General features: G+C 36.2%; 4 protein-coding genes across 4 annotated transcripts; 2 read left to right on the plus strand and 2 right to left on the minus strand.

Moving 5' to 3' along the window:
* Window positions 1–37: 37 nt before the first annotated feature.
* Window positions 38–2,163, minus strand: LOC147944831 (uncharacterized). The gene is made up of 6 exons (XM_087451175.1): window positions 1,595–2,163; window positions 1,389–1,495; window positions 1,168–1,265; window positions 492–691; window positions 341–402; window positions 38–251 (listed from the first exon to the last, which is right to left on the minus strand). Exons 1-6 carry the CDS (start codon window positions 2,043–2,045, stop codon window positions 210–212), a joined length of 960 nt encoding a protein of 319 aa, XP_087307301.1. The 5' UTR covers window positions 2,046–2,163; the 3' UTR covers window positions 38–209.
* A 15,412-nt stretch (window positions 2,164–17,575) lies between these two features.
* LOC104787960 (ACT domain-containing protein ACR4-like) lies at window positions 17,576–20,710 on the plus strand. The gene is made up of 8 exons (XM_010513628.3): window positions 17,576–18,105; window positions 18,562–18,634; window positions 18,733–18,778; window positions 18,880–18,994; window positions 19,100–19,167; window positions 19,247–19,849; window positions 19,928–20,032; window positions 20,123–20,710. Exons 1-8 carry the CDS (start codon window positions 18,102–18,104, stop codon window positions 20,474–20,476), a joined length of 1,368 nt encoding a protein of 455 aa, XP_010511930.2. The 5' UTR covers window positions 17,576–18,101; the 3' UTR covers window positions 20,477–20,710.
* A 1,270-nt stretch (window positions 20,711–21,980) lies between these two features.
* On the plus strand, window positions 21,981–22,812 carry LOC109132975 (uncharacterized). Its single transcript, XM_019245493.2, has one exon. It carries the CDS (start codon window positions 22,292–22,294, stop codon window positions 22,580–22,582), a length of 291 nt encoding a protein of 96 aa, XP_019101038.1. The 5' UTR covers window positions 21,981–22,291; the 3' UTR covers window positions 22,583–22,812.
* Window positions 22,813–24,427: 1,615 nt separating this feature from the next.
* On the minus strand, window positions 24,428–25,915 carry LOC147944832 (uncharacterized). Its single transcript, XM_087512740.1, has 2 exons — window positions 25,657–25,915; window positions 24,428–25,344 (listed from the first exon to the last, which is right to left on the minus strand). Exons 1-2 carry the CDS (start codon window positions 25,913–25,915, stop codon window positions 24,428–24,430), a joined length of 1,176 nt encoding a protein of 391 aa, XP_087368866.1.
* Between the last annotated feature and the right edge of the window lie 1,213 nt (window positions 25,916–27,128).

Genomic DNA, 27,128 nt, shown 5'->3' on the forward strand with positions numbered 1-27,128 from the left:
TGTATTCAAAGTTGTAAGCTTTTTTTTTACTGCAACATAAAGAAAGTCTCGTTTTTTTTTTTAATAAACTGCGAATTCGAATGAATAAAATGTGTTTCTTTTGCATCTTCGCTAAAGCAAAAGCTATACACAGATGATGAAACAGAGACCGATCATATACCATCCTCATTTACTTCCCCACAATTGGGTGTAACAAAACTAATATATTTCTAGGCTTTTGCTGCTTTTGTTTCTTTCTCTTCTTCAGCATCCTGCAAACACGTGAAGGCAGATTTAGATTAAACCAAGATGTTCTCTAGTTGTACCCTTTTAAAGAGAGAGAAACAAATGTTTAACTTACAGAGTTGCCAATTTTGTCGAAGTCATCATCACCCAAGCTTCCACCATCATTGTCATCATCATCTGCAAGGTTTCACAATTACACAAACAAAGTCAATATCTAAGACACGGCTAAAACTTGAGAAGCAACGCACAAGTCAAAGGTGTCTCACCGGGAGCTTCGTCACTGTCGTCTTCTAAATCTCCCAGGAGGAATGTGTCAAGATCTTGCTCAGAGGATGCAGTAGATGTTCTGCTTTTTGCGACATTCTTTTCACCTGTTTCTGTTCCTTCAACCCCTGGGCTCTTCTTAGCTTCTTCCTCTTTACTCTCTGCTTTGTTCCTAAGTTCCTCCATGTACTTCCTCTCATATCTGAGCCAAAACAAATCATTTCCGCTTAACTCATGCATGCAGCTATCAAGTCTCATACCCATGAAAGACACGGGGTGCTCAATTCACTAATCACTTAACAGATATACACAAATGGTTCAGATGCCAAGATCTTCTATACATTTTCAGTTAAACGTTCCTCTGGTTTTGCCATTCTCATTTGTGAGTTACATGGTTTTCTGAGATAGCTACTGAACCGACCTAGAGAAGATTGGTAACATAGATGATGTGCAGCAACTAGAGAATTCACTAAGACAGTTTCTGAATCAAACCCATGCCCCCACATAAAAGTTATGGTTTCATTTGACCAAATTTATGCAAATATCTAATCACATGTCTTAAGCTGCATTGATTAAACTATGAGACATCATAGTCTCAGTAATGTACAGGTCTTTACCCTACTCAAAATTGAGTATCATAAACGTTTTAGAGTTTGAGAAGGGATAGTAGAGCCTTACGGTGCAACATGAGTGCTCACTAAGGTAAAGTATATCCTCCAGAACCTCCTTTCTTTCATGACTCGTGGGCATAACTCATATCTTAACTTCGAAATTTGCTGCAACAAACACAAAATGCAAACATCAAACAACGTAGCACATAAGAGATGAATCTACAATTCAACCAGTATGCAAGATCAAACTATATACAATTCTCAATTCCCAAATCCAAGTATTAGTACCTTAACGGAACCAAGAACAAGAGTGGCATGCCTCTCCTGCCACTCCGAAAGATCCTTCCGAACATTAGACGCACTTGTTTCCAAATCAGAAACTTCCGAAGATTCATCTAATCCACATTTACCATAACACATTGTAAATCCTCAATTCCAAACACACAAAGAACCACCACACAAGATAAAACAACAACAAGATAAAGCAACCATACCTTGTTCAGGAAAAGCCTGGAACGTAGCAGATGTCAAACCTTTAACAAACTCTCTCAAATCATCGGTAATACCAAAGCTAACAAGCTCAGATTCAGAGATCACAGAGCCACCACCAGATCCTGATGAACCAAACGGAGGTATAATGTCGGCAATAGATTTAATATTCTGGATCTGATCAGCTTGCTTCAACGCAACGACTTTGAGCTGATCCGCTTTGGTGGAAACCTCGGCGGCGAACTCTTTCGATTTCTTCGCCGTCTCGGCTACGAACTCGGAGACATTGAGCGAATCGGCTTTCTTAGAAGCTTCGAGAGCGAACTCTTTGGATTTTTTGGCGGTTTCGGAGACGAGATTGACGAAGGTTGTTGAAGATGATTGTAGTGTTATGGTTTGAGACTTCTTCGCTGCTTCTTCTGCAAACGATTTCGCTCTCTTCCATAGATCTTCCATTACTTCTTCTTCTTTCTTTTCTTTTCTTCTTTTTTTTTTTTTTTTTTGCTCCGATCTGTTATTTTAGCGTTACTGACGAAATTAAAGGTCTTTGTTTCCGTCCTACGCGGAGAGAACCTCTGTGTCAATCAGAGGTGTTTGACTTTTAATACGTAATATTATGAGTTTTTTTTATTTAGTGAAAATAGTGAAATATATATTTTATATTTTTATCATGTTTAATTATAATTTTTTTATAGAAATATCTCTACTAATTAACATTTTCATATCTAAAATTATTAACTCTAATTCAATTTAGAAGATTACTTTTGTGAGAAAGATGTCACTGATAATAAAAATGAAAAAGAATTTATTTATAAAAAAGAATTAAGAAAATTATATGCTGAACTGAGAAGGAAGTCATGGAGTCGATAAACTTGTTAAGGCGCTAAAGATGTTGAACTTCAAAAGTTGTGTCTCTGTAGATTTTGCTCTAAGAGCTTACTATCGAGCTATTATTTCAGGAAACATGTTTTTTGGCATTGAGGGTTGGTTGAGAAACTCGGAAATAAAGATATCAAAGAGATTGTTGATGAACCTCTAGCACCTAAGTTGGAGGAAAGACAACTTCAACCGATAATTGTTGGTCAGGAAATAATGCTCGAGAAAGTGTGGAAACATCTTCTGGAAAATGGAGTTGGTGTAATGGGAGGTGTAGGGAAAACAACGCTTCTCTCAAAGATCCACAACTAGTTCAGTGAGGATGATTGTGGATTTGACTTTGTTATTTGGGTTGTGGTGTCTAAAGAGTTACACGTTGAGAAGATTCAAGATGTAATAGCTCAAAAATTTGGTCTTGATGTTGATGGAGAGAAATGGAATCAAAAAGATAAATGCCAAAAGACTGATCGGTTATTCAATTTCTAAAGAGAAAGAGTTTCATCTTGTTCTTAGATGATATTTTGAAGAAGGTCGAATCAGTTGAAAATGGAATTCCTGATGATCCAAGAGAACATAAACGGTGTAAAGTGGCATTTCACGTATAGGCGAGGCTATGTCATCCAAGAGGTCGATAAAAGAATGGTCGCGTGCAATATATGTTTTGAGTTCATATACCACGGAGTTTTCTAGCATGAATAATAAGATACTTCTGCTCTTGGGAGTATAGCTATGATAGTCTTAAGGGAGACTTTTGTCAAATTGTTTATGCTATATTGCGTTTTATATCTTCCATTTGATCAACAAAAACATGTGAAAAACAAAAATATTTGATAGGCTACTAGATATGCGAAGAATTATAGATGCAAGTGAAAGTATTGAAGAGGCTGATTATATGGGTTATGGTATAACTGGTAGTCTTGTTTGTGCATCATTGTTAATGAAAGGGGTTGATGATGATGATGGGAAAGTTTTTGTGATTATGCATGACGTTGTTCGAGAAATGGCATTGTGGATCGCATCTGCTCTGAAATAAAATAGGATGCTTTTATTGTGCATGCAGGTTTTTGGGCTACGAGAAATTCTAAGGGTTAAGAATTGGAACGTTGTGAGAATTATGTCTCCTAGAGGTGTCTGACTTTCAACAGTTTAATTGGTCGCACTAATCTTCATGGCTATCGGAACTAATTCTATCAGTTTTTTCATTTAGTGAAAAGTATATTTTATATTTTTAAAAAGATTTAAACCCAGTTTTTAAAAAAAAAAAAAAATGATAACTCTATATATGCTCTAATTATGGGCTTGTCAACGTTGAACAAAGCATACAAACGTTTAACATGGTGCATGTCAACGTTTAACAAAGCACAGAAACGTTTGTTGAGTAACTTGAGTTCATATGATATCATAAGTGGTCAAGTGGGTGTAGTCGTGTAGTCTGTCGAGCAGACTAATATGCCGCCGGCGACATCACGCAGTCGAAAGTATTACACAATTATAACTCGGTACGTATTTGAGTCGAAGCAAACCTTGCAAAATACAAAATACAATATTTCTAGAATCAGCTCATTAATCTATCAAGACTATATTATTGCTTATTTCTCAAAATCTTACGTGGTTATTAACCAATTTAGAAAAACTTAAATGATTATTTTTTCTTGAAAGTTACTTAGATATTGACTTCTCAAGATTGTACATCGAATAATTACTGTCAGTTGAATCATAATACAACTATATCATTTTCTCCATCGATATGTTAACCTGCGCCAGTACGACCACAATAATATTATGATAACTGTATTATGTAGTTCATTTTGGTATTGGAAAACACCAAATAATCGATAAAATATAAAATAAAACATGCACAACTAATATCTCCTACAGTAGTACAAGAAGAAAATGCAAAATTGTTTTTGCAAATAACTATATATAGAAAGTACCTTTTAAAAAATATTATAGCAGGAGAACAGCAAGAAGAACAAAAATAGTTATGGTTTTCAGTAAAAGGACCATAAAAAGAAATAATAGTTTGGAGAAAAAGAAGAAAAGATAGATCGCGATGGGGAGAGTGAAAGATACGAAAGAATATATGGTTAGGGTGTGGTCGAATCTTTGTATGCAGCTAGAGACCACTCTTTGCCCCGCCCACAGGACCACTCCTCTGCCAAACTTATTTTTACTAATTTTATTGATAAAATATCGTGTTAGTTCGTGTAAACGTTATTAATTAATTAGACTAGAAATAAATAGATTAAATAAAGTTGAATCGAGTTTTAAAGATGTAAACAGTGGCGACTTGGGTAAAGGGTGATAGGTGGACCATTTTGGTAGATATTGGTGAAGAGAGGAGCCAAGTTGCCCATCTCTTTGGAGATTTATCCAAATCTTTTCTGATTGCTACATTTTTGTTTATATATACTTCAATTTTAGCAGTAGTCATTAATTAGCTTCTCGTTCCAGTCTATACGCTTTCATAGTTGTTTTTTTTTTTTTTTTTTTTTGTCTCAGTGTATTTCTGTAATGAAATAAGTCACTTTATTTGTTAAGTTATTACATATGTTTTGGATATTTTGAAAGCACTTGTATTTATAAAAAAAGATATTTATATTTTATGCTGAGAAATTAGATACTATATAACTTACTTTTTCGAATTGTTTGACCGTTTTATAGTTAAGTTTAATTTGCTGAAAAGTGCATTTACTTCTTCTTCGATCTTCTTCTTTTACATAAACATATGCATGTGATTCTTTATCCTCGTGTAGTGGTGGAACATTACCATGATGCGATTCATGTGTGTTAGTTGATGTAATAATAACAAATCTGTAACTAACGAAATGGTAATGTTCTGATGATCGACTCATGATCGGAATCTACTAGTACAAAAATGAAATGATGTTTTTCTCTCCCTCGTCGTATCATACTAAACTTGCATCTACAAGAACTGATTGAGCTCATTCTACAAATGCAAAAAAAAAAAAATGAAGAGAGTGGCAGTTGGAAGCGTTTGATACAAATTTCGTGGGAATGTAGGTTTGGTAACTCATATAGTCCTATGCAACTTACGTTATTAAGTCGGGTAACAAAGCTTCGGTCAAGTATACCGTTATAAACGAACACTAGCTAGTAGCTAGAACAATACAATGGTTATAGATGTTCCGTTGAGCGTAAAACAAAGATTGTTTGACCTTGAGAGAGAACAATAATACTAATTCTAACTTCTAAGAACACATTAAAAAAAGTTTTCTTTTTTGTTCCCCCAAATATTTGAACAAATACCTTATAAAACCTACAACAACGTAATTTTTTCTTCAGTTTCAAAAGTACATTTTAAAACGACAAAAAAATAATTCCAATCAATCACATTTTAAGATACAAAAATTAAAAATTACACACAAATTTTTAGTTTTATAATATTGTGCTTTATAGTAAAATGGCAATTAAATCACTTAAAACAAATGAAACAAGTAAACATTGATGCCGACAGAAAATACTTGTTATCATCCAAAAAAAGTTGTTTAAAAATAAGAAAGTGTGTTTTTCATGTTTTTACTATTTGGTGTAAATTAAAGACTCCCCCTAGTTTGTTATATACTTTTTCTGTCTCTAATAATTTGATGTTTAGGATTTTTCACACATATTAAGACAATAGTGTATATGATTAATTTATTATTTAGTTTTTTTCTTTATGGTTTTTACTTTTTATTTTTGGTCATCTCATACATATGTGATCATTCATTTTCTGACATTTTCTTTACTTTTCTATTTTTACACCTTTTTAGTGTTAAACTTTTCTATTTTTACACATTTTTAGTATTAAAAATGTTTAGAACATCAATATTTTAGAAACAATAAACATTCTTTAAAACATCAATTTATCAGAACAAAAGGAGTAGTCAACTTTGATAACTAACGTTTATACACATTACAAAAAAATCATATCAATCGAATTTTTAAAATACAAAAGTTAATAACTACACACAAATAATATCGTGCTTGATAGTAAAAGGACAATTAAATCACAAAAAAAGAATTGAAACAAGTAAACATTGATGCCGACAGAAAATACTTGTTAGCATCCAAAAAAGTTGTTTAAAAATAAGAAAGTGTGTTTTCCATGTTTTTACTATTTGGTGTAAGACTCCCCTAGTTTGTTATACATTCAACTTTGATAACTAACTTTTATACTTTATACACACTGACTAAAAACTACGTAGCAAAACGTGACGAGAAAGAATTGAGGAAACATATCAAAGTTGAATCTCCTATATATTAATAGATAAACACACTTGAGAAAAAGGCTGATGTGTCAACGTTACAGAGCTCATGACACTTTCTATCAAATAACCCTCAAAATATTTACTTATTTACAACTCTCCGCCATTAAAAAAAACAAATCTATAATCCTTTTCTCTCACCTTATTATTATTTACATATATCTATCATTGACATATATAAGACAATGTTCTATTCTATAAGTTTTTAAAAATGAAAATTTAATCAACAATTAAAATCCAGAAATGTATTTAATTATCAATTTTATAACATATTTAATTACTAGAAATAAATTACATTTCACAAACAATAAAAAAAATTATTCATTTATTTACCACTTTTATATATTTTTCTCATTGCGTTTTTTAAACTTATGATTAGTTTAAATTAAATCGATTAGTCTAAAAAGTATTGTTTTATCTATTTAATGGTACAATGATGTAGATGATAATGTGAAACATAAAATATGTGAATTTAATTTTTAGAAACACAAAAACAAATCAAAAATTTCTACAGTACCTTAAAATTCTTTTCCAAGTTCAAATATTTTACGGGTAAAACGTATTTTACCGAAAGTAAACGCAAATTTAAATAAACAAAAAAAACTTTACTTACATATTTTGTTTTACACAAAATAAATCTTAAATCTCAAATAATAATTTTGCTCATAATATTTTATTTAAATCGATTTATTACGCACATAGTGCAGATTAGTACCTAGTAACAAGAGTAATAAATAAGCCTTTACTTTTCTTAACTAGAACAAAAAAAAATAAGAATCTCGCAAAACCTTGGCATCTGTATGTATTGGCTTTAACAGCTCTGTCTGACGTGGACTCTTTTTCTAGTCTCGTACTGACGTCTCTTCGTTTTCTCCAAGAGGCTCAAGAGGCTCTCTCTCTCTTCCTTATTTTTAGGATTATTATTATTTTTAACGAATACTTTTGTCGATTAATCAATATAGCAGCCCAGTCGTGTATGTATAATGCAATTACGAAACTTTTTTCTTTCTTTCAAATACGAGTATTTTAAAAAACAGTAGTAGTAGTACTATTCACTTTAGGGAAGAAAAATAAAGTTTGGGGAAAGTTTTTTAAAAAATTAAAAGAAAGACACGTGACACGTGCGTGACTGCCACTCTGTCTCCACATGAAAATCTGACTCACGGGTCTGCCTCACGTCGCGTGCAACTTTGCTTTAATTATTCCGCTAATTCTGTCTTTTTTATTAAAAAAGTTAAACAATAATTATATTTATTTAACAAAATATCGCGAAAAGAAAAGAACCCGACCAAAGTTTTTTTTGGTAAAAAGGTTAAATTTTATACCAAGCTTTTCAAGTTTTTTCTGTACATGTTGATACAACTTATTAAGGAAGAACATACTAGAAAGGTAAAGAAATAAAACTAAAATAAGAGCCAAGGAGGGAGGAGGGAAGGGAAAGCAGTCGATTCCTTATTGAACGGTCCAGCGACAATTGAGTTGACGAAGCACTTGATGGCGTATCCAAGAAGGTCCTCAAATTACGTTCACGCCAGATGACATAGCAGGAAGCTTGCAAGATGAGCTTAAGGAGTGTAGCGCACTGAGCTTGATGATTTGGCTTTGCACCGAGAATCCAGTTTGAGATTGATAGGAGATCTTGGGGAGGAGACGGCCAGAATCTAGAAGCAAAAGCAGCCCATAGGGATGCAGAGAAAGGACACTCAAAGAAGAGGTGAGAGTGTGTTTCAGTACCAGAGGTACAAAGAACGCACTGAGCCGGAACATTGATCCCCCAGCGTCGCAGTCTATCCCTTGTGGGGAGTCTCTCGAGAATAGCAAGCCAGGTGATGAAAGAGTACCTAGGTACTGTTTCCTTGAACCAAACTGTCTTGAACCAGGGTACCAAGGTAGAGTGAGAGCGGATCTGCTCCCAAGTTTTCTTAGAAGAGAAGAAACCTGCAAACGAGCCTGAGACACGGCGCCAGAGATAAGAATCCTCACCGTTCGAGTCGTTTGGTGGCGAAATGGTAGTGAGTAGCTCCATAAAAGATTGTTGTTGTACTGATCGAGCAGGAGGCATCCACCAATCACCATCCCTTAAAGCATCAGAGACTACTGCATTCTTCCGGATTCTTAGTTGTCTAGGTCCATTAATCCCCAGTGTCTCAATCAAAGGAGAGAGTGGACACCAGTTATCATACCAAAACATAGCTGTTTTCCCATTACCAAGCTCACAGCGAAGGAAATCCTTTAGTAGAGGTTTAAGCCTGATCATACCTCGAACCGTGCGAGAAAGTCTCTGAGAGTCTTCCAGTTCCCAGAAACTTTTCCGGTGGAAGACATTGGACTCCAACCAAGCAACCCACAGAGAACCCGCATTAGAGAACATGTTCCATATAAGCTTGAGTTGAAAGACAACTTGGTAGTCCTCAAGCTTCCTAATGCCAAGACCACCCTCCTCTTTGGGCCTACAAACATCTTTCCAGGCTACCCTGGCCCCGCGTGCTGAACCAACTTTGTTCTTCCAGAGAAAGCCAGCAAAAGAGAATCAACTTGCTCATAAAACCCTTTTGGGAGATTGAAAACCGCACTCCAGAAATTGACCATGCCATATATGACAGAGGAGATGAGCCTGATCTTAGCAGCAAAGGATAGCAGCCTAACTGTCCATGAATGGAGCTTGGATTTGATCCGTTCAAGGAACGGTTGGAGAGTGGCAATAGAGATTCGGGCCGGATTCAAAGGTAAACCTAAGTATCTGGTCGGAAAGGAACCAACAGTGATCCCCGATAAAGCTCTAAGCACTCCCACCTCAACCTCATTATAGCCTCCAAAGAAAATTTCGGACTTGGCAGGGTTCATGTCAAGGCCACTGAAGAGCTTGAATTGACGCATGACATCTGCAACTCCAGTCAGCGAGTGCCTTGACCCATCCGTGAAGACTAGCAAGTCGTCTGCAAAGAGAAGGTGGGTGACTTGCGGAGATGCGCAGTGAGGGTGCAGGCGGATTCTAGAGCTCGCAGCCGCAGCCTCCAGCAGTCTAGAGAGAACCTCCATTATCATTATGAAGAGATATGGAGAGATGGGGTCCCCTTGTCTGATACCCTTCTTCCCAGGAAAAAAACTTGCAAGTTCTCCATTGAAGGCTATGGAAAAACGAGGCGAGGAGATACATTCCTTGATCCAAGTGCAAAACAGAGGTGGAAAGTTCTGAGCTTCCAACACTTTAAGAACAAAGTCCCAACAAATAGTGTCGAAAGCCTTCCTTATATCCACTTTAGTCATGCAGCTCTTTGGGCATGAAGATTTTTGATAATTTCTGATCAGGTCTGATGCAAGAAGCACATTCTCTCCTAGACTTCTTCCCTTAAGGAAGGCCGCTTGATAGGGACTGATGCACTCCAAAAGAATTGGCTTCATCCTATTTGCAATGATTTTGGATATGAGCTTGTAAATCAGGTTGCAACAGCTGATTGGTCTGAAATCCCCTAGATGACTTGCTTGAGGTACTTTCGGAATGAGGGCTAGGATTGTGGTGTTGATGTCCCTTAGAAGGCGGCCATTTCGAAAGAATTCCTGAACTGCATCCACAACCTCCTTACCTACAATGTCCCAAGTGGCTCGAAAGAACTCAACCGAGAATCCATCAGGGCCAGGACTTTTGTTGAGAGGCATTGCCTTGAGAACTGATTCGATTTCCTCTCGAGATACATGATTTACCAGAGATTGTCCTTGTGCTTCAGAGCAGCGGAAGGGAAGAAGTTCTTTAAGCGTATCCACTGATGCACCCGAGAAAGGCATATCAGTCTGACCCAATATACCCTCGAAATAAGAAGCAGCAAAGGACTTTATCTCTTCCCCATTCATAATTCATTGGTCCCAATCATACAGGAGATGAATGTGATTCCTTGCAGCTCTCTCCAGGACAGATTTATGAAAAAAGGAAGTGTTCCTGTCTCCCAGGTTGAGCCATATAACCCGCGATTTCTGTCTGAAGAATTTCTCCTCAGCATTGAGCAGGATCTGCCATTTAACTCTTTCCTGGTGCTCCTCAGAGGCAGTTTGGGGATCCGGAGAGGAAAGCAGACTTCTTTGCAAATTTGCCACTTTTTCAGCTTGGTCTTTTACCCTCTGGGTGATTCCACTAAAGTGGCGCTTGTTCAGCTTCCGGAGAATTTTTTTAAGCTTCCTGAGAGATCTGACCAGTTGAACTGAGAGGTACCAAGGATAGATCCAGGAGACCATTCCTGAGAGACGGACTGGTAGAATTCCGGGTGATCAATGACATGGTGGAAGAACTTAAACGATTTCCTGACAGGACGCCTCATTGCCGGAACATGAAATAAGCAAGCCGCGTGGTCCGACTGCTGTGGCGCCATAAAATCAGCAAAAGCATCCGGATGTGAAACAGCCCACGCATGGTTAATGAGTGCATGATCAATACGCTTCGAGGTGGGATTATCATCTTGGTTGTTCCACCAAGTGAAAGGAACCCCTTGAGCTTGAGCCTCGAAGAGCTCAGCATCCTGCAGAGCCAGAGTACATTCGTCAATGCCAGTAGTATCAACATTCTGGTGCAAGTGGTGAGAATGATGCTCAAGTCGGGGAATTTGGTTGAAGTCACCAACCACCACCCAGGGGCAGCGACTAACTGGAGTATTATCGTGGAGCCAGATCAACTCCTCCCATAATGGGTCACGTTCCTCTGGCAGTTTGTGTCCATAAACAAAAGAAACAGTAAGACTTAAACTTGTAGAGGGAATATAGATACCGCATGTAACCAGCTGAGCAGAGGACTGGTATACTACTAATGAGACAGAGGGGTCCCAACACACTACAATCCTCGCGGAGTTGTGGTGATCAAAATTTCCAAAATACTTCCAACCAACTGGAATAGCTCTTGCAACTCTGCTTGCATTATTATATTGAATATGCGTTTCCAAGAATGCTCCAAAAAGTGGCCTATGGATGGTGATCCATTCTTTTGTAAAGTCCTGACGCCTGGAACTATTCAGACCCCTTATATTCCACACAAAAAACATCGATGATGAGGATTAATGTGACATCGTGGTCTTGCGACCACTTCTCCTGCGAGAAACCAGGATGAATGGAGCTTCGGTTTCACCTTCAACAACCGCCTCCTGAACCGCTATTACGCCCTTGTCAGGTGGAATGGAACCTTCCAAACCCTCGACCTCTGCATCATTTGTATCGGCAACTGGTGCTGAGATGGGAGCAGGTTCATTATAGTTCTCATCTGCGAGCCACTCTAAAATTTGGTTCGTGGAGCCAAGTTCTTCCTCCCTGAGAGAGCGAGACTAGTTTTCTGATTCAGATGGAACAAGTTCGCAAGGAGGACCTGACTGCGAAGCACCCGGATCTTTGACTTTCCAAACCAAAAGAGAGTTAGCACTAGCAGAAGGCTTTGGGGGTCCGTTCCTTAGACCTACCTTGTCGTGATCGCCTTCTACTACGGGGTCGACTGCGAGACCTAGTACTACGCTTCCTTTGACCAAGTGGAAGGGAGGGGCAATTAGAAGTATCATGCCCAAACGCACAGCAAACTGTACATTTAGGAGGGAGCCAGGGGTAGGATACGTCTATTTCCACTTCACGCCCATTAGAAAAACCCGAGATTACCTTAGAGGGGAGCTCCTTGGTGAGATCAACCTTGACCAACACCTTTGCAACCTCGAAGTTTTCTTTTCTTTCGGTCTCAGGAGCTAGAGCTACCGGTTTTCCCACTGCCGTAGCAATGCGGCTAAGACTCTGACGATTAAACAGGAGATAAGGGACTCCACGGAATTCGACTGAGATAGAGGCTGAAGTTATCGGGGGAGAATCCGGGGTAAAATCTGGGGACCACGGAGAGACAAACATAGGAAAGCCAGCTATATTCCTAACATTCCGACCCAGAAGGATAGCTCGGGTCCGAGGGTTGGGAACACGGAGGAGAAATGCACCATATCCGATTTTGTGAACAAAGATACGAGGCCCAGAACGAGCCCAGAGAGCATTCACCACGCCTATTACTCGACCCATCTCTGGGGGATTACCATGGAGTTGGGCGAAGACAAAGTCCTTAAATTCCTCTCGAGCGGCGTCTAAGTTTTCATCGGGGATGAGAACAAAGGGGGCGCCAGAGATCTGAGTAGTTGGAGTGCCTACTTCTTCTAAAGGAGAAGAGTCTCCAAACAAAGAAGACCATTTCCTGTCTGCACCCGCCGGGGCTGTCTCTGCGGGGTTAGCCGGAGGAGGAGTTGCTTGAATGTTTTCGTGCAAATCCGCAGGAGCAAGAGCAGGACTCGAGTCCACTGTTGGTTCAGTTGATTTTCCCGTAACTGGAGACGCTAGAATCACACGAGGAGAGGGAGCGTCTGCAACAGGCACAGAAGGCGAGGCAGCTTGAGAAATTGGATCTGTTTCCGGAGGAGCCGAGAGAGGCGGTAGGACCGCAGGAGGAGCATCCGAAGGAGCGTCCAACGGAGGGGTGGATGGGGGATTTTCCGGGGGCTGCGTGCCTGAACCAGAGGTACGAGCGGAAGCCAGCAGAGTCGAAGCGGAGGCGAAGCGAGCGAATTGGGATGTGCCAGGGACTAGGAGATGAGATCCCCGCTTCTTTTTCTTCTTTGTCATCAGGAATTTCTCACCCACCGGCGTGAGGCCGGCGAATGGCGGTGATTAGGGTTAGGGAGGTCTAATCGCCTTTTCTATCGCCTCAGGAGAGAGGAGAGAGAATATTGATATATACCCGACCAAAGTTTGTACTATGTTAGTACGTATATCATTAAATATATATATATATATATATCGTATATACTCCGTCCGTTTCAAAATATAGGATGTTTTAACTAAAGCACGCAAATTAAGAAGTATTTACTTTTAACAAGTTCAACCAATCATAAACAATACTGCATAATATAAAATACTAAAGTAGTCTTAAAGTTGCATAGAAACTTGAAAACATCCTATATTATGAAACAAAAATCTTTTCTAAAACATCTTATATTTTGAAACGGAGGGAGTATTTGACATACGAGGTCAAAAAAAAAAGTATATATTTGACATAATAATATGTTTTTTTTAATCCTTTTAAAACCCCTAATCTTTTTAAAAAAACTTAAACTACAAAATAAAAATCTTTTAAGAATTCACTTTTAAATTCGTAAAATATAAACGAAGAAAAAGCCATCTAGACGAATTTTTTTGTTTTTTTAGTTAGGATTTAAAATTATTGATTGATTATTTTGTAAATGCAATCTGAGGAAGCTTAATTTTCTTGTTTAGTACTAGTAGTATATGATTAGGTTTTAGTCAAGAAGCTATAGTAGTTAGGTAGAACCGTAGAATTAGGGGCGGTGGTGTGTCTCCGTGTAATTGACCGTTGACTCAAGTTGTTGTTTACTAATTTTTGATTAACTACTACTCCATATGGCTTAAGTTAAACGATACCATATTATAGCGTAACGGAAGTCAGTTATTTTGAGTGATTAGTTTAATCACAGGTTAAGTTTAATGAAGTACTAATTAATAGTAGTTGTTGTGTTTAAGTACTAAAAACTAACTGATACTGAACCAAGAATCCGGTGGATTCCATAGGCCTAAAAAGGCTACGGACCCCTGATAAGACCTACTTGTAGGGTTTGGGGACCATACTGTTTATATAACTCATATATACCAGTTTTTGGTTTTGATTGAGTAAATTAATGTTTGTAACGAATTTTTCAAAATTAAAAGAAAAAAAAAGGGAAATTTCATACATATATACGGTTTTTGAAAACTGTTTTTACCATACTATACTTTTGAAAACCTTTTGGACCAACGACCTCGAACACACACACACAAACTGTTTTTATAAACAGTAGTTTTTAGCTACTATTTTAACTACTTCGTCTCTCCATTACTCCGTGCCCAAATATATATATATTTTTTTCTCATGAGCAATAAAATTAAAAACCAATCATGGTAGATATTATCAACCATGTGTAGTATAGTAACTAGTAACTATTGAATTGCGACAATGTGGGCAAATATATCTGTCATTTACACAGTAAAAGTAGTAAGGGATTGTATAAAAATTATGAACATATAGAGATACACCAATAATTTAGCCTCTTGATTTTGACTCTATGTGTGTACTGGAATTACAACTATTTAAAACAATAGTAGTCGAAGCTAATTTAGAATATACAACTCACATGATAGTTATGTCTGAATGCCACCGTTTGTAGACCCCGACATTCATTTTCGAGCTTATTTTGGTTATCTATACGAAATTGTTATAACTCAAACACGTTTCACTATAGAGATTTAAAAAAAAAAAAAAAAATTTGAGAAACAAACAAAAAATCAAAATGACTTTATCATTTCTTCATACACCCAATTTTCCTAAAAATCATAGTGTTACGGATGATCTCGAAGACATTTTGACCTCCAACACTAAAATCTTGATAATAATAGATGTACTAATATTTTGAGATAAATGACAAATATCTTAAGTTTGGTATTTTAGCTTAGAGATGAACAAGTGGGAGAGTAGACAAAACGTGTGATTTAGATATGAGAAAAAAATCAGAAGAGAGGGACACGGTAAGGGAAAGGTAGGTTCGGCCGCAGCAGATCCCTAGACCGGCTCTCATGCAGCACGACGCTTTATTTTGTATGCCTAACCATGTGACTGCAGTCTCCCATTTAATTCAGTTGGCCGCTACTTGTTTCTTGTTTTTTCTCTTCTTAACTCCAACCTATGGTCAGTTTTTTTTTTAACTCTGGTTACTCACACACTTGTTATAACTTTTTTTTTACGGCCACTTGATACTTTTACTTACTACATCTGTTTGTTTTATTTTTATCAATGTCTCAAATATATATAAACCCATTTTAATCCTTCTTAATATATATATGCTGATTGGTTTTGTCCCTTTGTCTGATTTAACTCTGTCGGCAAATTTTGTAAGAATATTTGGGTTTGAATCTCTCATCTCTTATATAGGTTGTTCATCTTAACAACAATAGCTCTTTGCCCAAGTTCACTGTATCATAGGAAAACAGCAAAACTGATTCGAATTTGATTTTCTTTTTCAGACATATATATATATAACTAACGTTTTGCAAATCTTTGAAAATTAGTTCATTGAATGTAAATTTGATAAATAGATTAACAAAATCAATATCACATGTAAGAAATCGAATTCCTGATTATTCAAACTACTTTATTTTTATTTTATCTTTACATAAGCTCTGTCATTGATCCGCTGATGAAAAAAAAATGATTTTATATGTTACGTTATATATATATATAATATATGTTTAGTCGTTAGTGGTAATTACATGTGTGTATGAAATATTTGGATATTTCATCATGGGTACTAGATTTTGCTGTCACTCCATTTGTAAAATATTCGGACTTTTTATAGATATATTTACTCAAATTTTTTGTTCAGTTGTAAAATCAATGATACATATCGTTATTAAAATACTACTGTTAAACATTCAAAAATGCCATGTTGGAAATAATATATTAAATTCTACATATTTCTTGTGAAAACTTTAGAAATTATCCCAGAAAATAGATATAATAATGGACGACCTCAAGGTTGATCATCATCAGTGTATATAAAATCGTTTCCCAACATATTTACGTTATTACATTCGTATGGGACTCAGATATTTCTTCTACACATTCACATCTAATAGTAGGTATATATTTGTCAAAAGATACTCAAATTTCTTATAGAAAAAGATGAAACACAAATAGTGTGTGTAAAAAACTCACACATAATCAAATTCCAAATAGTTCTCGGTTGTTGAAAAACATGGAAAATGCAGGTGGAGGTCTCGAATCTCATGTATTCATTTTTGTACCTATAATTTGGCAAAGCATAGTAATGCATAGTACTAATAAATAAATACAATCTTTAATGGGAATATTGGGAACGAGATATATGAAGGTACGATCCTTTAGACAATGGTACGTAAGGAAGAGTACATAATCCACCCTGTCAACCTTATATTTTCACGCTATTCATTTTGCTTTTACACCCCCCACCCCTCTCGTCTCTCGTCTCTCTCTACATTTATGTGTTCCATCGTTTAATCCTTGAATCTTCTTGAATTGTAGTTAATTCCGATTCCGACATAATCTATAAACAAAAACTCTTGATCATAATAAGTTCATAACACACCATTTACTTTTATTGCGATCCATTAACTTACGTTTTTTCTTCTTCTTAATTACTCATTTTACGTTTAACAAACACTCAAATAGTATCCAATTTATTACTTACCACTATTGTTTATGCATATACATATGTTTTGGCTCTTTTCTCGCTATCTTGTAAATTCTCTAATATAAGGAAAACAAACGTTGGACAATAAATTTGATACGGTACAAAATATATTCCATATGGTCGCTCTTTAAAAATACCCATTTGCAGTTATTTCATTCCTGATTTGAAATGAAAATATACCTATATATAATATAATATGATATATATATTCCTTTTGGTGCAAAAAGACATATATTCTTTAGAGATTTTACGGCACATTGTATATATATTAATTAATATTCAATAGAATCACTTCACGGATGGAATTATATTATACTTTTTTTTTTTTTTTTCCTCAATTATATTATACTATTCATTTATTTTTCTACGTAATTTGAAAATGGAATCATATCATTTTGTTTTTTTCACGGTAATTAGGAAATCAAATCAGAATCTCTTTAACACTCAATATCCAAATCTTTAAGAATCAGAATCGGCTTAAAATTCGAAACAGTAAAAAAAAAACTCACTTTTATCTACTCCGAGAAGTTTGGGGTGACAGATTAGAGGAGGAGACCTTGTCATAATTACCAATCCACTGCTATATTTATTTTACCCATATCACATGCTAACTTATCCGCGCATGTTAGCTGTCCTCCACTAGAAAACACGCTGGTCATTGCTAACGTACGCCAGGTGTTGTTGTTACAATTCACACATCTTTTCTCATCCCTCCTCCTTCTCCCTTCTTCTTCACTGTGTATTATATTAAAAAAAAAAAAAACAGTAAGCAAAAAATATTTTATTTTTTCTTGTGAGTTGCTCGTTTATGGGAGAATCGTGTCAGATTAATTTCTATTTTTGTTTGGTTTAGTTTACCATATTTAAATTAAGAAAATATTATTATAAACAAAATCTGTGATTAGAGAGAAATAAAAAAGATCTCGTGGGTCGGGTCGCCATTATATATGCAAGTCTTTCTCGTACCTTTTGCTCCTTCGAAATTTACTGAAACTACTTTTTATTTTTCTCCTTCTTCTTCTTCTCTTCTCTTTTCTTTCTCAAGTGTCATAAGATTCAAAGAGAGTGGCCTTAAACCCCCATAAAAGGAACATTCAATGGGTACGTTTCTTTCTTTCTTTTTCCGTTTTTGTGTTATTCTCTTTTTTCTTCATACGATTTTTGGTATGAAATTTTCATTTTTGGTTTATGGGTTTTTTCAGTATTTGGAGGTTTCATATGAAAGCTTTTGTCTTTTTTTTTTCTTGTTTCTGATTTTATGAAATTAGGACTACAAGGGTTTTTGTCTTGTTGGTTTCATTCTTCTGGGTTTTTTTTTTTTTTTGTCCTCTGTGAAGCTTTATTTAGAAGTAACCTAGGATTTGATGTCGGTGGGATCTCTGTGTTTAGTTCTCTGCTTCTCACTCCTTGTTAATAAGAAAACAGAGACAAAGATGTTTTTTTTTTTTATATATATATTCCTCTGTTCTGTTTTTTTTGAAAGTTTCTGTCTTTGAAATTTTACCAAAACAAGGAATCATAATCTCACTGTATTTTTTGGGGATTTTGATTGAACAGATGTTAGCATGAGTTTTTCACAAGATATGGATAATGAGTATGAGAAACTGATAAGAAGAATGAATCCACCAAGGTATTATTCTTTTTTCTCCTTCCTTTTTGTTAAGTATAACCACTTTTAAAAGTGATATTGATTTTGGATTAAAAAAACCTCTGTATTATTTTTGTCAGGGTTGTGATTGATAATGACTCTTGCAAGAAGGCAACTGTGATAAGGGTACTTTTTAAAAAATTTTTGTTTGGTTCATTGTACAAATTTCTGGTTTTAATCATTTATGTAGTCTTTGTCCTGAATTTTTGTTTTGTTTTGTCTATTAGGTTGATAGTGCAAATGAGTATGGGATTCTTCTTGAAGTTGTACAAATCCTTACTGATCTTAACCTGACTATCTCCAAGGCTTACATATCTTCTGATGGTGGTTGGTTCATGGATGGTATGTTCCAATTCTTTAAATGGGTCTTTTTTAGTTTTGTTTTGGATTCTCTTTTACTTTTGAACAAAGGAATTGATTCTCTTTATTCTCTTTGCAACTTGGCAGTATTTAATGTCACCGACCAAGATGGTAACAAAGTTACTGATGAAGTTGTTCTAGACTATATCCAAAAAGTGAGTGTGTTCATTTGTCTTTGGTTCTCTTCTTTTTTTATGTGAGTTCAATGAGTCTAATGAGTGTTAATTTTTGTAGTCTCTTGGTCCTGAAGCTTGTTTCTCTACTTCCCTGAGATCTGTTGGTGTCATACCATCAACAGACAGCACTGTTATCGAGTTAACTGGATGTGACAGACCAGGGTTGCTGTCTGAACTGTCAGCTGTTCTGACTCATCTCAAATGCAGTGTCCTAAGCGCTGAGGTTTGGACACACAACACTAGAGCAGCTGCTGTGATGCAGGTGACAGATGACTTAACCGGGTGTGGCGTTTCTGATCCAGAGAGGTTGTCTCGGATCAAGAACCTTCTCAGAAATGTGCTTAAGGGAAGCAACACACCAAGGGAAGCCAAAACCTTAGTTTCTCACGGAGAGGTTCACACGGATAGGAGGCTTCATCAGATGATGTTTGAAGATAGAGACTATGAACTCCGTGTGGTGGAAGATGATTCCTCAATCCAAGATGAAAGGCAGAAACCAGATGTTTGTGTTGACAATTGGCTTGATAAGGATTACTCTGTGGTGACAGTTAGATGTAAAGACAGACCAAAGCTTCTGTTCGACACAGTCTGCACTTTGACTGATATGCAGTATGTGGTTTTCCATGGAAGTGTTGATACTGAGGGCACAGAGGCATATCAGGTATAGAAAGATTCCATTACATTAGAGCATATAGTTTCCCTGATTCATTCTCTAATCAGTTTAATCTTTGCTTTGCAGGAGTATTATGTGAGACATATAGATGGATCCCCTGTAAAATCAGAGGCAGAGAAGCAAAGAGTCATACAGTGTCTTGAAGCAGCTATCAAAAGAAGAGTATCTGAGGTACACATGGTTCACCATATATAGTTTCTGGTATATATACTCTTTTTTTTTGTAACTGTAATTGAAGAAGATCATTGTTTAATGTTATAGGGATTGAAGTTGGAACTGTGCACCACGGATAGAGTAGGCTTATTGTCAAACGTGACTCGCATATTCCGTGAAAACAGCCTAACGGTCACAAGAGCTGAAGTGAAAACCAAAGGAGGCAAAGCTGTAAACACATTCTATGTCAGTGATGCATCTGGTTACTCAATCGATGCCAAGACCATAGATTCCATAAGACAAACCATAGGCCAAACTATCCTTAAAGTCAAGAACAACCCTCAAGAGCAACAACAAAGACAGAAATCGCCTACTCACGATTCCCCGACAAGGTTTCTCTTTGGAGGTCTCTTCAAGTCGAAATCTTTTGTCAACTTTGGCTTGGTCCGGTCCTACTCTTGAAGAACAACTTCACTTAGCTGTGAGAGGTTCAAATCTCCTCTAGGTTTTTAACTTCTTTAAACTTGAGAAGAATCTGTAAATCCATCACCAAATATAACCTTAATTCTTGGTCTAGGATCCAACTTTGGTTAGGGGAAAAAAGTCAAAAGTGTTTAGTTGATGTCATGTCATGACTAAGTGTTAAGTGTTAGCCTTCTCTTATTGTATATATTATCAAATCCTCATTTTCTTCTCTTTCAGATGTTTCAGCCTCAATTGCTTATGTCAAAATTAAAATTTTCATGACCTGAAACAAAACAACCTACAATAAGACATAATAACTTTATACAGTACTTGGATAAACATTACTGAAGGATTCCAATGAAGCCTCCCAAATTTACACTAAAATATTGATTAGTTTGTTCGTTATAATTATATATACATATAGACTCAATGAAGCTACGTGTATGTATGTAATAAAATGAACATGTGAGGGTGTGTGTAGACATTGTCACCGAACACTTTAAGGGGCGTGTTTACTGAAACTATGTCGATGGGTATTGTATAGATTCTCGAGTCACATGGAGAGACCAACAAAGTGAAACCTCCCCACCACCATATCACAAACACCGCCCATTTTGTTTTTTCACATTCATTGTTCTTTTTTACATGTTACATTTTCTTTTCTTTTTTCAATTTATAATAATTACTACTAAAACTCAGCATATTGACATGTGACTCGTCTCGTTTCCTTGTTCACAGTACATGGCTTTCAGTGTGGGTTGAGGATTCTTCATGGCAGAGGATATCTTTTAAGTTTCAGTGATTGTCTACATAGATTTTTTTATAGAAATTATGACTTTGCAGACTATTGTCTATTTTCATTGCTGGAGCTGGACTACACATGCATATTTGATCTAATGTTTATATCATACTTATTTAGTGTTTCAGTCACGAAATTGTGAGTTTCTTTCTTCTAACTTTTTCTATTTAGTTGTATTAAGTGACAAAAAATTGTTTTATTACGAAGTCGAATTTTGTGATTATCAAACAAAAACAAAATGTGTATTTTATGTTAATTTTTTTGGTAAGTACTGTGTGCATAACAATCAAAACTTAGACCTCGGTAAATTGATACAAATTAGTTATAATGTATAAAAAAAATTGTTTAAACTAATTAATCATGTTTGGATATGTTAGGCATTATTTACACTATAATCATATTTGTATGTGTGTAGGATTTGATAATTGTTGTTTTTAGTCTTCATATTTTAACATTGATGGTCAATATAGAGTGTGAATTGATTTAAAACACCGATTTTTTTTTTTTAGTTTCCTCTAAATCACAGCCGTACGCGGCCTCATGTTTCCATTAATAACGCATTACTCATGCCAAAATTAAAATCCTGTCATTTATAAGACTAAACATAACCCTTATTTTTTAAAAAGACAGAAAAAAACACACTAAACATAACATAATAGATCTAATATCTATCCAATCTATATTGACCATTGACCATTTTCTTTTGTTGTTTGGTTTCTTTTTTTGCCATATTGAGTCAATACACGCACCACAACCACCACACTTCCACCCAATTTCTAAACTTTAATGTTTAAAAAAAAAAAAGATTTTCTTCTTCATTATTATCCATACCCTAATTAATTTACTCTATTTAAAATCCTCACGCTAAGCAACAACCCCTAATTCAGATTTAAAACCCTTTAAACACACAAGCGTCAACATATAAAACATCAACAAACACACAAAAGTCTTGTTACATTGTCAAGTTGAATCAAGAATCAAGAAACAAGAAACAAGAATCAAGAATCAAGAAAATGGAGGATTCAGGGCGCGGAGGAGTTCCATTTCCAGGTTTTGAGATGAGAGTTCACAACGACAATTGTGTTTTCCGGCGATCTCTTAGCTGCCGGCTTCAAAGACGAGCTCCTTGTCCTCTCCTCTTACCACCAAGACCTCCTCCTTCTTCTTCCACGGAGGCTCCTTCTACGACCAGCGCCGTTTCTGTGTCTGCGTTTTGTCAAAATGGCACAGATCCGATCCCTCTCTTGTCTCCTCTCGTCCTTCCTTCAATGCTTCAACCTACTCCAACCACCACCTCTCACTAATTCTTTTTTTTTTTTTTTTTTTCCATTTTACTATAGGTTTCTTCATTTTCTGTAATGATTATTTTGGAATTTTTTTTTCTTTGAAAAGTTTCAAACATCTAAGTAGATTCAAATCTTTTATTGTCTCTATACAAAATTTCACAAAGGTGACGAGGATCGTCTTCTCCTAATCTTGATAAAACTGAAGATTTTATTTTCTTAATACTATTTGTACAATATATTCTCTACAATCTTTTTCTTATTGACTACTAATATCTTTGATTCCAATGCCACAATACTAATTCCACCAACTTTAGTTTTTGATTCATTGTCTTTGTCTCTACAAAAAGTTGTATAAGGAAGGAGTGTTTTGTTTTGGTCAACACGAAGGAAGGAGTGTGTGCACCTCAAGCCAACCTCTTTAATTTGGTCTGATAGCATTTTTTTTATTGGTCCAAAAAAAAAATTAGAACAATTATGTTTTACTATTCTTGTGTTATTAATCATGATTATGTTTTTAAAACGCAAATTATATTTCGTCATCACAACACTGTTACTGATACGTTGACGTCGGAAGTTTTTTTCCTATGGCTCAAAATTTTAAAGAGTTAAAAAACTGATGGAAATATCTTCATTTTTTGGGTAGATTTCTAGAAAATTTGAAAAAGGTTTTTACGATTTGTTATAATCAAAGAAAATCACATTTTTAATATAAAATTTTTAGTGAGTTGGATGTTACCAATTCATTGTCATTTGGGATAAGATTATGAGAGTATATGAGCCGTCTTATCTCTTGACTTAGTCTACCTCAAATATTGCATATTTCTACTTAATTAATTACCATATACTAAGGAACTGCTCAGTGCTCACTGTAATCTTATGGTTAGAGTTGCAATATCTACCTAAAATCAGAACAATTCGACTTTCTTTATTTTTTTCTTCTTCAAATGTCCCGACAATTGCAAACTGTTCGTCCCGGACAACAATGGCTTCCGATTCAGCCACTTATATTGATTATATATGTCACGGTTATTAACCTCACAGATTCATGTGAACTCCTAATAAATATTGAGCCGGCCCAGGACTTGAGGTAACCCACACTAGTTCTATCTCTTTTTTAGTTCTCTGCCTTTACAAAAAGTTTCTATGTATTCCAAAAATGTAGCCATGTAGAAAAACTTCAAAACCAAATCTCTCAATAACTAATAGTTGGTCTTATCATTTGAGAGATGTTTATGACTAGCTCGAAAATCTTCTCACAACAAATTCTTTCTTTCCCAAGAAACTCGGCCTCACACTCAAATTAAGGGCTTTTGATTATATATTGTGACAGGGAAATTTATCAATATATGAATCTAAATTGTCACTCGCATGAAAGATGAGGCCCTTTTTGAGTATATATCACATTACTTTGAAGGTCTAATTAGTTATAATCATGTAATTCTAATTAGTTATAATCATGTAATTCCTTAACTAAGTTGATGCATTCGTACAAAATTCATTCCCACTTACATATTTCAAGGTTGGACTTCACTTACCAAGGTTATTATTATTTTTTTTTTTGTCGGTCAAACCCCATACAATAGCTTATCGGATGTGACTTTTTTCGAGAGAGAGCCAATTAGGTACCGATGAGCTTACATGGAAAAAACAAAACCCTCGCGATCTTGCATATTTCGCAAGCTTATCAGCCCGGGTATTTTCCTTCTGAGGAATATATTTAATATTAAAATCTAGAAAACCATCTCTAAATAATCTAAAATTTGTCAACTTGCATGGTTCTAATAAGCACTCCATTGCCCAAATAAGGGTATCCAGCTCTGCATGTAGTGGGGAGAGGCTTCGGCGCGATCCCTTGAGTCCCACCTAGATCAACTTATTCCCGGTAAAAACAATCCAGCCATGTCCACTTCGTTTGTCCTGTGGGTGCCATGAGCCATCTATAAAACACACAAGAGAGTCTTGTGGAAAAGGGGGCGCTTGTGCGCCAGTATCTCCCAAAGCGGGTACAATAGGTCGATTGTTAGCTAACCTCCAAGCCTCCTCTTCCTGGCTTGCTTTTTCAAGAGTCTCATATGGAGATTCCGAAATATTCTCATACAACTTTTTATTTCGCGCTTTCCAAATGTACCACATCACCCAAGGAAAAATTCTCAGATGTTGCTCTAGTGCACCGAAATCTTTCCCTGACCCATACAAAAAATCCAAATTATTATATATGGATGATGATGGGAATACCATTTGAGGGGATGGTATTGGCGATAGGGCCCAAACTTGTCGAGCTGGAGGACACTCGAAAAGCATATGATTGATGGATTCTTCCTCCGCTCCACATCTGGGGCAGTCTTTATCTCTACTAATATGGCGATAGTAAAGTCGTTGACAGGTTGCCAGGCATCCAGTCACAATTTGCCACACAAAATGCTTAAGCTTTCGAGAAGTTTTTAATTTCCATACTTGCGCCTTTAGTGTCGTAACACTAGGTCCCTGAACAGGGTGGTCGCAAGTCGGGCGAGAGAGAGCTCTCGCGGCTTCGTATCCAGATTTAACAGTGTAGTTACCTGACTTTGTCAATGTCCAGGAATATCCATCTCTCAATGCCCTTAGGCTCAGTTTTATCCCTAATATAAGGGTAATTTCTTCTGGGGGAAAAAGTTCCTTGAGTCTATCAGATTTCCATGTCTTGGTATTAAAATCAATCAAAGTATTGACACATACCAATGGGTTCCTTTCATCAGTTAGCCCTTTAGGTGGGCGCGCTGGGGAATCAGGGATCCATGGCTCTGTCCATATACATGTATTAAAGCCCGAGTTTATAGTTTTATGAATACCATAATTTAGCACATGTTTTGCCGCTAGCAAACTCCACCAGCCATAAGAAGGCCGATTTGACACTTGAATGTCAAGAGGGCTACTATACCTGAAATATCTCCCTTTGAATACTCGACAAAGGAGAGAATCAGGGAATCGAAGTAGTCTCCATAATTGTTTTGCCAAAAGCGCTAGATTAAAATCTTATAATTTTCTGAATCCTAGACCTCCGTCCGATTGTGGGGAACAAACCTCCTCCCACGACACCCAATGTAAGCCTTTACTCTCCGCTTTGTTACTCCACCAAAAGTTGGCAATCGCACTAGTTAGCTTAGAGGTGATGGCTTTGGGTAGAAGGTAGCACGACATAACATATGTCGGAAGAGCTTGAGCAACCGATTTGATCATTATTTCTTTACCGCCCTTCGAGAGAAGCCTAGAGGACCATAGGTTCACTCTCTTATGCTGCCTATCTCTCACAAATGCAAACACTTGTGCTTTTGATCCATGAATTTTCTCCGGGAATCCTAGGTAGGTCCCCATTCCTCCCAAGTTTATTTTTAGGAGACGTATCTTTTATATTGTCGACGAGTCGTTAACTAATGTCATAATTAAGAGATCGAACGTCTTACACGTTTTAAATCAAAACCCCTAAATATTAATTTAATTAGTAAATCATGCGCCCATGTTTCGCTATGGATTCTCATGACCAACATTGTGTGCCGAAAACGACTAGATACATATACATTAGCAAATGAGAAATGCAGATGATGGTGACTAACTGACAATAGTAGTACAATAATGAAATGCATGAAACTGATGAATGGTGATTCTTGTTCCTCGTATCAATTCACACGTGAATCCCACAGGCCACAACTAGTAAAAGCAGATGTGAAAATTCTTGTAAAAATAACTATATATATTGTCGACAAAAAAAAATAACTACATATATTTTTCTGTTATTGTCGATGATGTAATCAAACCACTAGGATTAAGTGGGTCACAAATTTTTTTTTTCTTTTCTTTCTATATAGTCAAATTTCCAAATGATAAAGTCATTCGGAAAATCTAATTGACTGAAATATTAGCCATATGTATTAGAGTCAATACGACAATATGAACAATCGTGAACATACGTAATGACATTATTATGTGAAATATATATGCATATGTTAGTCATAAACGTGTGAAATGGAGTATCTCTTTATCAAAAGAAAAAAAAAGAAAAAGAAATGGAGTATATCATATTAGTGTCACGATACAAAGAGTTCTCACCCGCACAAAATGATAATAAATTTGGAAATCGGAATTTTTATTTCCCCATGTAGACAAGTTTTAGCTGGTAGATTTCTACTTTTTTTTGTTAAAAGGCATTCTATTTAAACTAGAGGAATAAAAAGTTTACAGAGCAAAAGCCCAATATTAGAAGCCCAATTACATTAAAAACGAAATAAGAACCATTGATGAAACCCATAGTTAAATCAGAACCAGAACTGAACCAGAGTGGTTGGGATTGAACCAGAGTAATAGAAACGGTTGGGAGGTAAACTACTTCAAACCATCGCCATGCATTCAATGAGTGGAAGACGACAAAGAGAAAAGTGAAACGAGAGAGAAAGAGAGGAGAACCTTGCGGCGATTAGGGTTTCTTAGCCACCAGATCCAGCAAACCACAAAAGAAGTAGATTTGTCGTCAGTGTAGGGTTTGATCTTCGAAAACTGAGGGCTCTGTTCCGCATAATGGTGTCGATTTGGC

This window comes from Camelina sativa, chromosome 5, assembly GCF_030686135.1.
Source record: "Camelina sativa cultivar CO46 ecotype springtype chromosome 5, ASM3068613v1".
NCBI lineage: Eukaryota > Viridiplantae > Streptophyta > Magnoliopsida > Brassicales > Brassicaceae > Camelina > Camelina sativa.